The 16,513-nt window shown below is 39.1% G+C and overlaps 3 protein-coding genes and 1 long non-coding RNA gene across 5 annotated transcripts in view; 2 read left to right on the top strand and 2 right to left on the bottom strand.

Moving 5' to 3' along the window:
* LOC114160550 (uncharacterized) overlaps positions 1-3,029 on the bottom strand; it is a 4,456-nt gene extending 1,427 nt beyond the window's left edge. Inside the window, exons 1-2 of the long non-coding RNA XR_003598780.1 lie at positions 2,903-3,029; positions 1,867-2,036 (exon numbers count right to left, since the gene is read on the bottom strand). This is a non-coding gene — a long non-coding RNA (uncharacterized LOC114160550). The remainder of the gene's footprint in view (positions 1-1,866; positions 2,037-2,902) is intronic.
* Positions 6-2,581, top strand: ptger1c (prostaglandin E receptor 1c (subtype EP1)). The gene is made up of 3 exons (XM_028043195.1): positions 6-141; positions 1,149-1,997; positions 2,125-2,581. Exons 2-3 carry the CDS (start codon positions 1,161-1,163, stop codon positions 2,347-2,349), a joined length of 1,062 nt encoding a protein of 353 aa, XP_027898996.1. The 5' UTR covers positions 6-141; positions 1,149-1,160; the 3' UTR covers positions 2,350-2,581.
* On the top strand, positions 2,745-12,462 carry slc27a1a (solute carrier family 27 member 1a). The gene is made up of 13 exons (XM_028043173.1): positions 2,745-3,146; positions 3,476-3,643; positions 3,736-4,130; positions 7,575-7,742; positions 9,559-9,628; positions 9,755-9,846; positions 9,936-10,045; positions 10,139-10,348; positions 10,433-10,559; positions 10,660-10,797; positions 10,930-11,094; positions 11,175-11,321; positions 11,421-12,462. The coding sequence occupies exons 2-13, from the start codon at positions 3,477-3,479 to the stop codon at positions 11,576-11,578; spliced, it is 1,947 nt and encodes a 648-aa protein (XP_027898974.1). The 5' UTR covers positions 2,745-3,146; position 3,476; the 3' UTR covers positions 11,579-12,462.
* trim35-13 (tripartite motif containing 35-13) lies at positions 12,228-16,513 on the bottom strand. Of its 2 annotated transcripts, none has more exons than XM_028043188.1 (6): positions 16,132-16,513; positions 13,801-13,896; positions 13,502-13,732; positions 13,382-13,404; positions 13,170-13,288; positions 12,228-13,091 (listed from the first exon to the last, which is right to left on the bottom strand). In XM_028043188.1, the coding sequence occupies exons 1-6, from the start codon at positions 16,468-16,470 to the stop codon at positions 12,553-12,555; spliced, it is 1,347 nt and encodes a 448-aa protein (XP_027898989.1). In that variant the 5' UTR covers positions 16,471-16,513; the 3' UTR covers positions 12,228-12,552. The 2 variants fall into 2 exon arrangements, with proteins under 2 accessions (XP_027898989.1, XP_027898988.1); XM_028043187.1 differs by lacking the exon at positions 16,132-16,513 and adding an exon at positions 14,667-16,125.

Below are 16,513 nucleotides of genomic sequence, written 5' to 3'. Positions count from 1 at the left end.
GAGAGAAAAGGGAGGGGACAAGAGAAAATGAGAGGGAAGTAGTGATAACTCACTTAGCAAACAAGGCAACGCTGCTGATAAGGAACATATTCATCTGTTTCCTCCATAAACAAACCAAGATTCATCCATTGCTATCTCTGGGTAAGTTTCGTTCATATTTTATTCGTTTTTGTACTTGTAAATAACATATTTATAAATAACGTTCCTGTTTTCATAGATAGCAGTCAAGATAGTTATGAAGCAAAAGTACAAGGAAATAACAGGTTTCTGCATGTCTCTAGAGGTAATGCTGGGAAAGCTGCCCCACCACTATGAACAGATGACACCAGAAACTGGGCAGAAATTCAAAATTCTTGGTTATGTTGATGTGTAAACATTATATTTCAAATTTTAAAAGATTCTCATATGCTTTAACAGAGCAATATGTATTTTTGCTTCAAAACTGTATCTATAATGTTTTATGGATTATTTAGTACTGCATTCAAAATTATAACATTGATTTTGGAAAGAAGTATTTAATATCCACTGTTTATGTAAACAATTTCTAAAGAATCTTTTTATATCAGTGAGCAAATTGTGTCTATAAATTTCCTTGACTTCCATTTAATTTAAAGGTTAGTTGCATACTAAAATGCCTTTATTTAGGTTGACAATTGTAAAATTATAAAAATCTTTGTGACAATGAACGTGTTGATTTGTGTTTTTCTTTGACATATAGTGGAGTGAAAATAGAGGTGAAACATTTTAATACAAGGAAAATAGTTAATTCAGATTCCCCCTTCATTTAAATTCAATAAATTTCAGTAATTAAAACAAAGGGCATTACAAAGGTGACAAAAATGTTTTGAAATGATGGTAATGAACAAAAGTAGAATTGAAAATAATTTGCCTTTTAAATAACAGAAAGACTAAAAGTAAAATTGCATATGGATGAGAAAACTAATAAAAACGAAGCCACTACAGGAGTGACTAATTTTTCTGTTTATTTTAAAATACAATATCATTATTTAATAGTCTGCCAATGTGATGTTTTGAAGTAATTTAAACTAGAATCCTCGAGGAATAAAATCTTTAGTTATGTTACTGTTAACTTCTAGGTGAGTTTTTTTTTTTTTCATAATTCCAATTACTTTTGTATTTTTCTGTAGGTCACACTGACAATGACGACACCAAGTGTACCAATAAATGTATCTTTTCCTAATGTGTCCGCTACCAACACCACTTCCCCTTCTGTCTCTAAACCTGATGGTTTGGGGATGTCTTTATTCACCATGCTATTTGGAGCCATCTCCAACCTCACTGCTCTGGGAATACTGGCTCGGTCCCGTGGCCGATTCCGCCGCCAATCAAAAAAATCATTTCTGCTACTAACAGTGGCTTTACTTGTGGCTGACCTGTTGGGTCATGTGATTTTAGGTGCATTTGCACTGCATGTGCATTTGAACCAGGGGGTCTTACAGACTGGAGAACCCTTCTGTAATGTCTTTGGAGCAAGTATGGTGTTTTTTGGTTTGTGTTCTTTGTTTTTTGGTTTTGCAATGGCAGTGGAACGCTGTGTGGCAATCACGCAGCCATTTTTTCATGTTTCTATGGTTACAGCTGCTCATGCAAAGTCAGTGGTGCTATTTTTGTCAACCTTTGCACTAGTCCTGGCTCTGTCACCATTTTTTTCAACAGGAAGATATATTCTCCAGTTTCCCAAAACATGGTGTTTCTTGCCGATTCATGGGTCTGCTGACACAACCCTAGTTTTGGTCTTCTCCTCTCTGGGTCTCTTTGCTCTGTTTTTTTCCCTGTTCTGCAACATTGTCAGTGGACTGGCACTGCTGCATGCAAGAATAAAGTCAAGAAATGGAAATACGACACCTTCAGGTAGCAGTGATCGTCGTGCATCAACAGCATCGTCTGCTTCCTTGTTTTGCACACTGGATGTGGAGATGATGGTGCAACTCGCAGCCGTCACTGTGGTGTCTTGTGTCTGCTGGGGCCCCTTTCTGGTGTGTACATCTCTTCCTTTTACTCCCCTGAGATATTTACTGTAAAGAGTTGCACACATTTCAGATGTTAGAGTCAGTTAGAAGATAGCTTAAATCTTTCTGTCTTTATGTTTCTTCTGTCTTATAGATCCACATTTTCATGAAGCAGTTTAAGATGCATACTGAACCAGATCTGCTTGTTTTAATTGGCTTGCGCATGGCTGCCTGGAATCAGATTTTAGACCCCTGGGTTTATATCTTACTTCGAAGGAAAATGCTGACAAGACTTTGCTGTGGTCGCTACTATCAAGGCATACCAACATCCAGCAACTCCCTGTTAGAAAGCCGCAGAAATACAATTAATCTTCAATGACCCTCATCCCCTGACCTCTTTCATTTTGGACTGGCATCTTAAGTTATTTGCTTTGTTTTCACCCTGATTCAGAGTTTTTTTTTTTTTTTTTTTTGTAAGTTAATATATAAATGTTATTGTTATTTTTCAGCATAGCTTAAAAGTTCATAGTTTGCATACCAAGGGCCTGCGCAGCGTGGAGTGAATAAGGGATGGGAGACAACCCAAGCGACATTTCACAACATTTTAGTTAGTAGTCTGGACCGGTGTTCTCATGATTTGTCCTACATTCAGTAGCAGCGTCCTGCAAATCTGGTGGTCGGGGCAGATTTTATCCAATCAGAACAGAGACATGTTTGACAGGCTTCGGGTTTAGCCAATCGGTGAGCTCCTGAACAAAATTCACACCCCCTAGTGGGCGGTGCTTAAATGGCAGCAGCTCTCTCCAATATGGAGTACAGAAAATAGCCTGATTCACTCCACATCTTATACTTTCCTCTTGGATCTTTATTATCTCAGGGTTAATTATTATTTATAGCTTATTCGCAGATGCCAGCCCGCTATAATCTCTTACCCGTATTTTTGAGCTGTAACTTGAACTTAGCAAACTCCTCAGTACTTGACAGCCGCCGCGCTAACAACGATAAACCGCTACAAACACTTCAAAACTCCTGATTTCCACCGAAACACAGCGTTGTGAGCTGTTTTCAGCGCTCTTAGCGGCGGAAGGACAAAGTCTGAAAGCTTCCGTCAGAGCAACAAAGTGAGCCGAGTTACTGGGTGAAAGGTGACGTCGCGGCAGGATATTTCACTCATAGGTAAGTTGTCTACAAATTTGAAGTTGTTTCCAATGAGTGCCTGTTTTCTCTGGCGTGGCTCCAGGTATCGGTTGCCACTGAAGTACAACTTGGATACTTCTGTTGTTGTAACTATAGTGTTAATGCAAAACATGCCCTAAAATTTAGTTAGCTATTTTTTGTCTAATAATAAGTAAAACAAGGTTTTCTGGGTGTACTTGACTGTACCAGCCTGCGCTGCAGTACTTCAGGCCTTTAAGAGGAACCCATGCAGGCTTCAGTTTAAGCCACGTATTGTTTAAATCCCATCTTTCTTTCTTCTTTTTTTTCTTCTTTCTCTTCGTGACAAGAATGCACAATGCAGCGAGTGTGTCAGCCTCTCTGGGTTCTTTGGGACTGCTGCGTCTGGTTGGGGTGTCCTGGTCCTGGAGTCTGGCAGCAGGCCTAGGAGTATATCTAGGCACCAAAAGCTGGAAATACTTCTACATTGCAGCACGTACTGCAAAGAGAGACGTCAAGTAAGTTAAATGCGTCCAAATTAAGTTGTGATGTTTCTGGAAGTGGATCTACACTCAAATATTCCCTCTTCTTCTTCCCTCATTTGAATCAGTGGCCTCTATGTGCTGCTGAGGGTGAAGCTGGCTTTGTGGCGCTACATGCGCAATGGAAGCAGTATTCTTTCCATCTTCGCCCAGACTGTGAAACGACACCCAAATAAACCAGCACTGATCTATGAAGCCACAGGGGAAACGTGGACCTTCACCCAGCTGGATGAGATCTCTAATGCTGTAGCTCATTGGGCAAGAGGTCAAGGATGGGTCTCTGGGGATGTGGTGGCCCTCTTCTTGGAAAGCAGGCCGTTACATGTGGCGTTGTGGCTTGGCTTGGCAAAAATTGGGGTGGAAGCTGCTCTTATTAACTTCAGCCTCCGCTGTGATCCTCTTCTGCACTGCATTGGGGTATCAGGGTCACGGGCCATAGTGTTCGGAGCTGAGCTGGCTGATGGTGAGTATGATTAATGTCACCATCTGTATAATCTGTATTACTCTGAAGGATTTCATAAACCTTGAATAGCACATTTCTTGAAGTAGGTGTGATATCAACAGTTTTCAAAAGAGTACTATGCCTGAATAGTTCATTTTCTTTCAAACAGTTATAAAAAGAAAGCTTAAATGTAACCAGTATCATTTTAAAGAGTATAATGTTTCTCTTTCAACCTACGTTAAAAGCTTGTTAAAAGCTGGGACTCCCAAAACACACCAAAATGGATGGACTATTTTACAAAAATATTCTTTGATATTATTGCCTTGTTGTCCATATGTTAAAACAAACTTTTGGTAAATTATCTGTAATTTTTGCAGGTCAGCAAAACAATTATATTTCTATTTGTGGAATAAAAAGTGACATTAACAATGATAACGATTGATTTTAAAATTCATTAAGACAAACTATGCTTGTTGCCTGTTGGGCAGTGTGTGCGAAGACATTTTATAAAAGCGAGAATAGTTTTAAACCTAAACTTGATGGACATCATTTTATTCTTCTTCAAATGTATACACTTAAACAGCTGTGCACAGGTTATATCAATATGTTGCTGGTATTTTTACTTGTGCTTCTTGGTGTTTTACAATATTCAAGGTCAATACATGCTCTGCACGAACAGAGAAATTAGTTATTTTGTTAAAATTTCACAAGAACAAAGTTTTTGTCAGCAAGGACATTTCGTACTTCACAAGAACTCACGTAAAGGACTCCCTCAAAGTCTTCATGAATCTCTTCCACAGCCACTTTATATTTCTCTGACTCCACACAAGAAAACAGTTTTGCCCAAAATGTGAACAGGCTGAAAGAACCACCAAATTAGGATTTCGGGAGCAGAATGATGTAATTTCATTCTTACAACTCTGGGAGAGACAACACCTTTCTTACAGAAGATGGATTGTCTTTTATGTGAATGGTGTTTAAATATCAATTTTTGAAAGTAATGATCATTAGTTATTAATGTTTATTTTAATTAGTTCTTTCAGCGTCTATAAAAGAGATTCTGTTGTAGAAACTGAACTGTTAACTTAAGCTGTATTGTGATAATTATTTTTCAGTACAGAAAATGTAAATATATATATTTTTTGTCCCTTCTTCGCAGCTCTAGTTGCAATAACCATCATATTCAGCCTAAGGGTGATATTGGCTACAGATTGAAATTATGTAATAAAACAGATCAGAAAACATTCTGCCTTGAAATAAAACCAGAGTTTACCCATATAATTATTTACCAGTAAGATTGTAGTTTAATGCTGTGATTAAAAGCTATTTTAGGGTTTGATGAAAGGTAGAATTTTTGTGGGCCATTAAAGCATATGCTCATGTATGAAATTAGTAGTTTTTGGAATGCATGTAAAACAAAATACTCCCCTCCATGTAATTCAAACAGTGTTAGTTCTTAACCCTCAACAATGAGTCCTGAGTATGTTGTTTATAATAAATGCATAGCAAATTATGTTTATATATATTTCACATGATCATATCAAGTTCTCAAAACTGAAGCCGAAGGGTAAATGAAAAGCTGCACTTGAGGGGATGTAGAGTAATCACTTAAATGTGTATTTTCCAAATTGTATCAAAAGGAGAACACACAGGCTCACTGATGGTTGGCACATATACACTGGGTGGTTACATATTTTATTTTATACAGTTAGCTTTTAACTGTATAAAATTTTAAAACCTCTAGGGTGATTCTATTGTTCACCGTTAGAAAATTAAACCTGAAGTATGAAGATGACTTGTGTTCTAGCATGTCTGAACCTGCTGTGCGTGTTAACATTGCCTTGAGAATTCCATTCATGCATCCTTAAGTTAGATTGCATGCCTTTTTGTTTGTTTTGCAAACTTTCCATCTTTGTTTTAATTTAGCTGTAGAAAAACAACCATTCAAAGCAGTTTTGGAGCAGTTTCAGACTTGAACTAAAAATTAACCCTACAGTGCCTAGCTTGACCTACCTGGATTTCACACATTATTTGTATAATTCATGATGGATTTTTATAGTAATATGTTTATTATATTATTATTCAAACTTATGTAAGCCTGAAAAAAAATATAAAGTCACCAAAAGTGTTTCTAAGAATTAATTTTTTTATTTTGCAGAATATATTAATCAACTGAACAGTCCTGACAACATGGCAGTGTTTGTTTGTTTGTTTGATTTACTTGCTTATATCTTATAATACTTAATTCTCTCGAGGGTTTTTATCAGATTCAATGTCAGGGCTACCAGTCAGTAGATGCAGATGTCTCTATTGTTTGGTCTTTGGCACTGGTACCACACACTTTCCCCATCTTCAGGCTCAGGTTCAACATAGATCCCATGATGCCACACAGTTGATCTGCACAGCACCTCTGGAGTCAGTGCTACCCAGACCTACAGCCTTGATCTTTTGCAGCCTGTTTGTCACCTGAAGTGTAGAAACAAGTTTTAGGTGGAGGAGAGCGGTTGTGGGATGGAGTCCTTTGAAGTGAGGAGAGTGGATGGTGTCTAAAAGCTGAAAAGTATGAAGTCCTGAGAATAGAAACAGACAGTTGACACAGAGGGTGGAGGTGACAGCTCGGGGACTGGTGGGTGACTGACCAGACTTGTTAAAAAACTGGTTCCGGTCACTCACCTACCCTATGTCTCATACGGCCTGGGGCCTTTATTTGTGGTCAGTGTCATCTTTTTTTATGTGGGCTCTAGTGTCCCTTATATGAAAGTAGGCTGACAGGAAAGGGGGAAGAAGAAAGGGGAAGACATGCGGCAAATATCGCTGGGTCCGGGAATCTAACCCACGACTGCCTCCAAACTCAAGGCCTCCAAACGTGGGTCGCGCTATCCCCTACGCCACCATAGCATGCCCGGCCAGTGTCATCATTTATCATTTTAAGAGGCACAGCTGTGGATTGCCTTAAATGTGGGCCTGTTTTCCCATATCCTGCAGAGGAAAGAGTGGCTGTTACACTGAAGCTTGCAATAGCATGTTTCTTCCTGGTTGGCACTGGCTTTGGTTCCCTTTTCAAAGAGTTATACATTAATGAATGTGTTATCATTGTGTCAACAGTTGGACAATATACATTATCTAAAACTGAACAAGCTGAACTTTAAAATGTCAAACACCTCTCATATATTTGTTATATGGAAACTATTTCTAAAAAGGTTGGGCAGCCATCTTGGAATCTTAAATAAAACGTGCACAGGGCATCTGTAATTCTTGAATCCTCCACTAGAGGACAGAAAGCAAGTATATCATTTAAAAGAGCAGTGTTTTTTTTTAAGGAATGAATTAACTTTGTTACAGAGATCTCTGAAATGTGTATCAAAAATGATTCATATTGCATTAAATTTACTGGATGTTCTCATACAGTTGAGATATCTTCTGTTGACTTGTGTTGCCTTCTCGCATCTTTTCCTTTATGATCAGCCATGTTGGAGATCAATTCATCCATCAGCCAGTCCATAGTGCGCTTTTGTACAGGGGACCTCAGCGTAGAACGTCTGACGGCTCTGAACGCTCGACCTCTGGACCCAGTTTTAGCCACTGCATCAAGACACCCACCTTCACCTTGTGTTCCCCCAAAAGGCATGAATGGTTAGTAGGGATCAACCCAAGTTATTTCTGTTTTTATGGCCAACATTACCAATTTCTCTAGTGTAAGAAATCTTCTCAGTAAACTTTCTTGGTGAAAGAATCATAATACTCTTTATGGTTAATCAATTACCAGTACTTGCAGTACTTATTGCGTTTGCATCTGAGATCAAGGGTTTTGATTGGACATGTGAAAACATTGGCATTGTGCAAAATCTCTTGCCAGCTTTAGCCACCATCTTTTGCGAGGCAAAAGATGGTGGCTTTGCTTTTGGGTTGATGCCCTCATTTTAAATCAGAATACATTAATCTCTGGGATGCAAAAGCTGTGTGCTTCCTGAACGATATGACCACTGCACATGTCTGTAGTGTTGGTACTTTTTTAGAATTTTAGTAGATGAATATAGCACCACAGGCATCTGGAGTTTGTTTCCCAAGATGGAGACCCCCAATACTCTTCCTGATATCTTCCTGACTTTTTTAGAATGTGTTTCCCCCTGGCTATAACTGTATATGCACCTGCACTTATATTACATCTGATTACATAAGCATAGAATGTCTGCAGGTTTCTTCTTTCACCCATGTGAACTCCTCCTGAATGACTGAAGCTTCTATGTGGTAAAAACATCTGAAGTTAAATTTTGAGTCCACTTTTAAATAAAAACATGCAGTTGAAGGATTTTTTTTAACCTTATGTAATAGTTTTTTTTTCTGAAAACAAAATAAAAAGAAAGATTCCAAAAAGAAAACCCATGCAACACCATACTAGACAAGTCTATGCATTAAGAGGTGAGAGGTTGTCCTAAGCAGCCTTTAGCCATTTATAAAAAGGACTTTCTGCACTTCATGCAGATCGAGAGTAAAATAAGATGTGTAGATCTCCTTTGGGTCATGCCTTATTTGTTTGAGCTGTGAAAATGTGACTCTGCTAATGGACCAATTATAGTTTTATCTGATCAAACCTACTCTGTTCGCTTGTTTTTTGTTGGCTTGTTTTTTCTTATTTTAGGTATGAGTTTGCCGCATTTATTCGAAGTCAGTGAAACAAATAAATTATTTAATTAATATTAATTATTGGTTGCAAAATTAGCGTTGATCACATACTTCTGCCGAATGACATTTGAATATTGTTTCAGCTCAGGTTTTGGGTATGCAGTTTTGAAAGTTGAGACCTGAGCGCTGTTTGTACTTTTCACAGATAATTTAATCCAAAAATCTGAACATGAGCTACTCTGAGGCAGCTATATAGGGGGCACTATATTTAGTGTTTTCAAGCCAAGCAAAATGAGAACATCTAGTTCAGATTTAAATTTTGCAGAGCAATAATGTACACAGCATGACCTCAGCATCACTGTCAAATCCCATAATTTGCGATTTCAAACCAATGATAATGTCTTTTAATGCATTCAAACGGTGAATTTAACTTTGATAAACTGTTATGACCAAAAAGCACAGTGGATATCTTAATTTTCACTCTTTGATGTTAAATTTAAATGCCTTAAAAATGTCTTAGAACACCAGCATGCAAGTGTCTTCTGTTGTTTTCTTTAGTTTTTATTGTGGATTAAATTAGAGAGATAAGCAAGAAGAAACCAAAAGTAAAAAACAAACGCAAAGAAATAATGTTCACTAACTTTGACATTGATGAGCCCATGTTTGAAAAATCAGTTTCTTTTGTGTTTGCTTTACAGTCAAATGCCTAGATTTAATTTCCCTCAGATGTTAATTAAATTATATTGATGTTGAAAATAGAAATAAATGTCATAAATTTGGTTGTAATTTTGAAATTTTATCTGTAATGTTGCATTATCTTCTCCAGACCGCCTGTTTTATATTTACACCTCTGGAACCACAGGACTCCCCAAAGCTGCCATTGTGGTCCACAGTCGGTATGTTCTAACGAGCTACTGCTCACCACAAATCCTTGCAGTTAAGAGGTTTTTTTTTACTGTTCCTGTACTGTGAATGAGAACATCTGAAAATCTATTTTGTCTGTATTTATTTTTCTATAATAGCTACTACAGAATAGCTGCCTTTGGGTACTTTGCCTTTCGCATGCATCCTGATGATGTCATCTATGACTGCCTGCCCCTGTATCACTCTGCAGGTAAGTGATGCTCACCTTCTGTATTTAATTAACCCACATTCAGATCAATTGTTGAATTTTGTTACTTAAAGACTTTCTGTTGGTGTCAGGTAACATCATCGGCATTGGTCAGTGTCTTATCCATGGTCTCACTGTGGTAGTGAAAAGGAAATTCTCTGCCAGTCGCTTCTGGGAAGATTGCATTAAGTACAACTGCACTGTAAGAGCTACAGTTTGAGCAATATTCAAAAGTACCACATTTTAATGGGTGATTAACTTCAATAAGAGAACTTTTGATGACTTTGCCTCACAGGTGGTACAGTATATTGGGGAAATCTGCCGGTACCTCCTGTCACAGCCGGTCCGGCCATCCGAGAAGGGCCACAGAGTTCGCCTGGCAGTGGGGAATGGACTTCGCCCCAGTGTGTGGGAAGCCTTCACAGAGCGATTTGGGGTGGGGCAGATCGGGGAGTTTTATGGAGCAACTGAGTGCAACTGCAGCATTGCCAACATGGATGGCAAGGTTGGCATTCACTATGTTGTCTCTTTCCGCATAAAATTTTAATTGGATAGGGGTTGGATACTTTAGCTGAGTATGTTCTGCCAGGTGGGAGCCTGTGGATTTAACAGTCGCATTCTGCCCAACGTGTACCCCATCCGGCTGGTGAAGGTTAATGAGGAAACCATGGAGCTTATTCGGGACAGCCGTGGTCTCTGTGTCCCTTGCAGCCCTGGTAATAAAATGCTTTAATGCTGTCACAAGTTTGTCTAATACAGTTTGAGTCTTTTCTTCTGTACTGAATCTACACAATTAAAATCCTCCATGCTTTACAGGGGAACCAGGGCTTCTGGTAGGTCGTATAAACCAGAAGGATCCATTACGGCGCTTTGACGGCTATGCCAACCAAGATGCTACAAAGAAGAAGATTGTTCAAAATGTCTTCAGGAAAAATGATTCTGCATATTTATCAGGTTAGCACTTTATGTCGTCTAAAAGCAAAACTTCTTTTTTTGTCAGCACACAGTGTGATGTGACCAGTTAGCTATTCACAAACATTGTGTCGTGTTTTTAGTTGCAGCTAATTAGCTTTTCACTTACTCCAGGAGACGTACTGATGATGGATGAACTGGGCTACATGTATTTCCGTGACCGGAGTGGGGACACCTTCCGCTGGCGAGGAGAAAATGTCTCCACCACTGAGGTGGAGGGCATACTCAGCAATGTTCTGGATCAAACCGATGTGGCTGTGTATGGAGTAGCAGTGCCAGGTGAACTGAAGGATCTTTTCGTATTGCAACCACTTCCTGGTCTTTCCCCATTAGTCTTATTGCTCTCGATTTTGTGGTAGGTGTGGAAGGTAAAGCAGGCATGGCTGCCATCGCAGATGCTACAGGGAAGTTTGACTGCGATAGTTTCTTGCAGAAGATTCAGCGATCACTTCCTACTTATGCCCGCCCAGTGTTCCTGCGAATCTCCCCACAGGTAGACACCACAGGTAAAATAACCCCGCATTTCCTCTCTGTAAAAAAAAAAAAAATAATCGCTGACAATTCCTTGTTAATGAAATATTATATATCCAAACATGCATGTATAGGTACATTTAAAATCCAAAAGACCAGACTCCAGAGAGAGGGATTTGACCCACGGCTGACAACTGACCAGATCTACTTTTTGAACAGTCGAGCTGCCCGTTACGTTCCAGTGGACGAGGAGCTTTACAACTCCATAGCGGAGGGAAGAATGTCTCTATGACGTGTGTGGCCATAGCAGTGCTGTCCAAGTGCCTCAGTCAGACAGGTTAATCAGGTGCCAGAGGAAAACACATTGAGGAGTACATGCAGCAATGTCTGGATCATTCAGTTTTGGTGCAACACAGTTTTGGCTGTTCAGTTTTCAGGAAACGGAGTTAAGAGGACTATTTACATCGAGTACTGTTACACATGAGTTTAAACACTGTATAAGTAACACACGATGACATATTGTGGGGGTATTTGTTCTTTAACAGTTCCTTTTTAATCACAAAATGAACACTTCAAATCGCCTTTGAGGAGCGTCGTACATAGAATAGATTTTTTTCTCAGCTAATTTGAAGGACGATACATGTTTAAATTAATGATGTTAGAATATAACTTCTAGTATTAAGTGAAACTTTGTTATAGGGTATTTACCCATCTAGGAAATGCTAAATGCTGCTAGGTTGTACTGTGTAGGTTTACCTATGTTACTCTGGCTTGTTTTTAATGAGGTTGAAAAACCTGATTTTAACAGGCAGTATGAATGCCTACAAGTTCAAAACCATACTAACCTTAACATAACCATAACATCTATCGTGATTTTTTTTTTTTATGCAATGAATTACTAAACCTGATTGCCAGATATGAACAACACTGTTGAACCACCGAACAACACAGACTTTTTATTATAGAATGTGCCTTTTATTAAACTTTAGATCTATTTCACATTTTATGCTTTTAACAAAAAGTATTTTAAATAAATTATCAGCAGAGAAGCTAAGTGGCACATTTTGACTGTTTTTATATAACAAATCTGGGTGATATTACATAAGGGTTGAGGTTTGTGAGGTGCAACCCCAAATTCTTTGTTTTGCTGTAGCACTAATAAACTATTTCAAAGTGTTTGCTTCATTCAATTTAATCTGTTTACAATTTATTGTGTAACCATATTTGCAAAAAGAAAAGAGAATTTTTACATTTCTTCCAGCTCTGTTAGTGCTCCGTTGACAACGTTATCGTTTCCGGCAGAATTTTCAGTGGATGCTCTTTGCAAGCGGTACAAAAATAAGGAAAGGCTTTTGGTGTGATGATATTTGTGAAAGTGTAGAGGGGCGTTCTCTCCTTCGGGTCATAAAATGTCACCTTTCCTCTGTCCATGTCCAAAACCATTCTTATCACGTCTGGCTTCTTAGACATGTTGAGTGGCTCCCAGGGCGCGGTGCAGGCTTTGTGCTCTCCGTTCCGATATCTTATAGTCCAGAATCCCTCTGCAGGTGTCAGCACGTGTTTGCCCTTCCTATTGATCGACTCACTGGCTATTCCCAACACCCAGTAGGTGTTGCCGTTCACCTCCACGTCCCAGCTGTGGCGTCCAGTGAAGTAGCCCTCAGCAGCAAGCATCTCTGCGCTGATATCGAAGCGCTCTGGGTTGTCTGGAAGCTTGAAGATCTGGGTAGAGTTCTGCACAACTGTGAGATCCTCAGAGAGGATGAAACAGTTTGCTGCGGTATTGGGATCCAGAATCACTGGAGCTTGAATGAAAACGTAGAGTTACTGATGTAATGAAGAAAGCCTGTTGAATTTGCTGCAATATTCTGCATTAGACTTACTATATTTGACAATTTTTTTCATCTTCTCCCACACTTTATATTTTAGAGAGCCCAAGTGCTTGGCCACATCAATTAGGGCTCCAGACAACATGTGTGGACCAGGAGACTTTTTCCAGGTTCTGAAAAGAGATTGCAAAAGTAAACATTCGGGAGTTCTTTCTGTAGAGTTATCTTTAAAACAAGTTTAACAATGCATACTTTTAAAAACAAACCTTTTGATTGTCTCCTTGTAATTCTGTGAAAAAATGCAATATAAATATAAGTTTCTAATTGACATGCACAAGAATGCACATTCAGTTCTGCTTGAAATGGGCTTAATATAAATGCTTGACCTTCAGAAATGGGATATCTTGACTATTCATTTCCTGTTCCGCTGCTTTGATAATGTTAGAGAGCGATGCTACTTCATTGCTCATCTCCTCAATCTTTTCACTTATCATGAGATTCTTCTGATCCTCCTCAGCTTTTAAATCCAAAAGTCTAGCGGTCTCCTGCTCTTTAAGAAACTTGTGAAGAGCCTCAAATTCCTCTTTGATCTGTGCTTCAGTGTGTTTAGCTTGGTTCTGCAAGGGGACATGCTCAAATGGTTATTTCGAACATCTTCTGAAAGCATCCCTGAAACTGACCATACCTTCACGTGTTCAGCCATTTCCTCACATGCTACTGTCGCATTCTTGTAGAGCTGTAGCTTCTCTTTCAAGGGCAGAAGAGCGCTCTTCAGCTCCTCCTGAAATGTCAGTGACAGGGCATCAACTCTTTTACAAGGTCAGTCTGGCAGGTGGCCAAGCTGTCAGCACAGTGTGCGGCTTTCAGCTGCCACATACCTTTCCATAGCACCATTCCATCTAAATGGAAAGCTTAACAATACAGTAGCATGAAAGACAAAGAACTATGGAAGATCCATTGAACGGGTCACGTCAGCAAAACAGGTCATGCACAGACTAAAGATATTTTATAGTATTGAAAAACAAAAACGCAACATATTTAGCGTGTTGGATGTTTAGTTGCCTTCAGGGAAAAAGGCAAAGACAGGATATGAATGAATGTAGCATCCCTTAAACCTTGTAGGAGTCAAGTTTCAGATACTTCTGGACCTGAATAGAAACAGGATACCAAATATATAATTCTATTATTAGAATAGGAATATACTCTCTATTAGAATATCAGGAATACAAAAAGGTTGGAAAACCAACAATGTGCAACACATTTTCCCAGCAATTTAGTATTCACTAAATAAAATTAAAACTGTAAAATATTTAAAGTTTATTAATTTACTCATGGTGGTTAATACCAGTGTCTTTTCCTATAATATGCCTTGGCTGCATTTAATATTCAAATACTAAGCAACAAAGATTTTGTCATTTATCTTAGCTGCAATAACTGGCATAAAACTGGTTAATAGGTTATACTTAGACTCAACACTTATGTGAAGGATGTGCTGCTGTCTGCTCTTGTGAAGCAATGCTTTGACCAGCCTTGTGACATTAATATGCCTACCTTACAGTCATGAGCGCCTTCTGCAATGGCATAGAGTCTGTGCCCCTTATGTGCAGCTGCTTTGCCACAAAGACCACAGATTGGTTCCAGATCCTCCAAGCAGAAGAGTGTGAGGTTTTCCCCGTGCTCTTTACAAGTTTTTGGGTCATTCCTGCTTCTGTCGTCTTTGAAGGACGCACAAGCCCTCTCTAGCACAGTGTTTACCACAATTTGATCCATTGAAGAGCGACGCCAGCACAGAGGGCAGCAGTGGGAGTCCTTACGGTCTTGTGTGTCCCAGCTGTCTTGCAGACAGGCCTTACAAAATCTGTGTCTGCAGGTGAGGACCACTGGCTTACACAGAATATGTCCACAAATTGGACAGGAAAGGTCATCTTCAGAACGAGCATGTGTGGTGGCCATTCTTTCCCCCAGCACTTTTGATTGTAAAGCAGGCTCTAATGCCCCTCCCACATCAAGCTACCTCATCTTAACCTCAGAAATAACTGTTAATGCTTCAGATCTCAAATACATGTCAAGTGTAATGCTACACGGAGCGCTGCCCTTTCTCAAATAAACACCTCTCTAAAGTAAAAACCCTTCTCTTTACGTTTAAATGATTGTACCAACTGATAACTGCAAATATTATGAAGTGGAGCACCACAGAAATAAATTTATATATATGGTGCTGGAATATTTGCCCACACTATAGTTCTTGAGTTGCATTCATGCTATGTTGACCCTTTGGTTATTTAGAAGGTTGTTAAGTGAACCAGTGGTTGTAATGAAAGAAGCAAAACAATCAAATCTAGAGTATGAAGGAGGTTATAAATAGCAAAGAGAAGTTGTCTCTGGAAGATTTTATTCCTGGCCATTTGAATTTGGGATATTCTACTTAATTGTGGATGGGGTATTGATTTAAACTGTCACAAGTTTAATATGTGAAAAACTTAATTAATTAAAAGGTAAAAGACACACAGCAACATAGTCATCCTAAAGTTTAATTTGTTAATCTCAAAAGCATTTAACAGCAACCTGACCTTCTGTGCCTTGTAACCCAGTATTTGGTTGGCCAAATTAGCTTACTGGAATGCTGCACAAAAATAGGTTGTGCCTGTGGTGCAAAAGCTCAGGGAACACTCTCCTGCCATAGGACAACACTATTAAGATGTGTTAAACACTATTAACTGGATTGTTTGGGTTAAAACATCATGTTTGCCATAGGAAAACACTATTAGGATGTTTTCCTATGGCAAACATGATTGAACAGTCTGAATTGTTCTGAAGTGGGGCAAATTGAAAAAAGTGTGTTTTAAAGACCTGATTTTTAATGAATACGTTTGGAAATCCAACAAATTACAAAGGTAAGGATCACCTTGGACACATTTACATGTGACCTGTTGCTGGCCTGTTTATATAGACTGGGAATATTCAATTATGTGTAAATCTAAAAGTAACGCTTTAAAGAACGAAAGGATTCACCTACCTTATGGTTCCTGAAGGCCTCCCTTATGGGAAACACTGTATGGTTCATATGGTGGCCAGATCTGCTACAAACACAGCAGACAGGCTCCAAATCAGCAACACAGAATAGGAGCATCCTCTCACCGTGTGCCTTGCATGATTTATATGGAAGTCCAAGGCTATCTTTAAAGCAGAGGGGACACTCTTTTACACAAAGCTGTGTCCAAAACTGTTCCAAACAAAAATTACAAAAACTACCACCACAGCCAATGCAGCTCAGAACCACAGGAGCCAGGAAGGTTTCTCCACACACCGCGCAGCAAGACCCATCCACATCCTGACAAGCCGTGTCAGCCTCCATCTGTGAAGGTTGGTGCAGCAGTCATGGATCTCTAATAAAGCAG

This window comes from Xiphophorus couchianus, chromosome 16, assembly GCF_001444195.1.
Source record: "Xiphophorus couchianus chromosome 16, X_couchianus-1.0, whole genome shotgun sequence".
NCBI lineage: Eukaryota > Metazoa > Chordata > Actinopteri > Cyprinodontiformes > Poeciliidae > Xiphophorus > Xiphophorus couchianus.
This window is presented reverse-complemented; position numbering and strand designations above follow the sequence as displayed.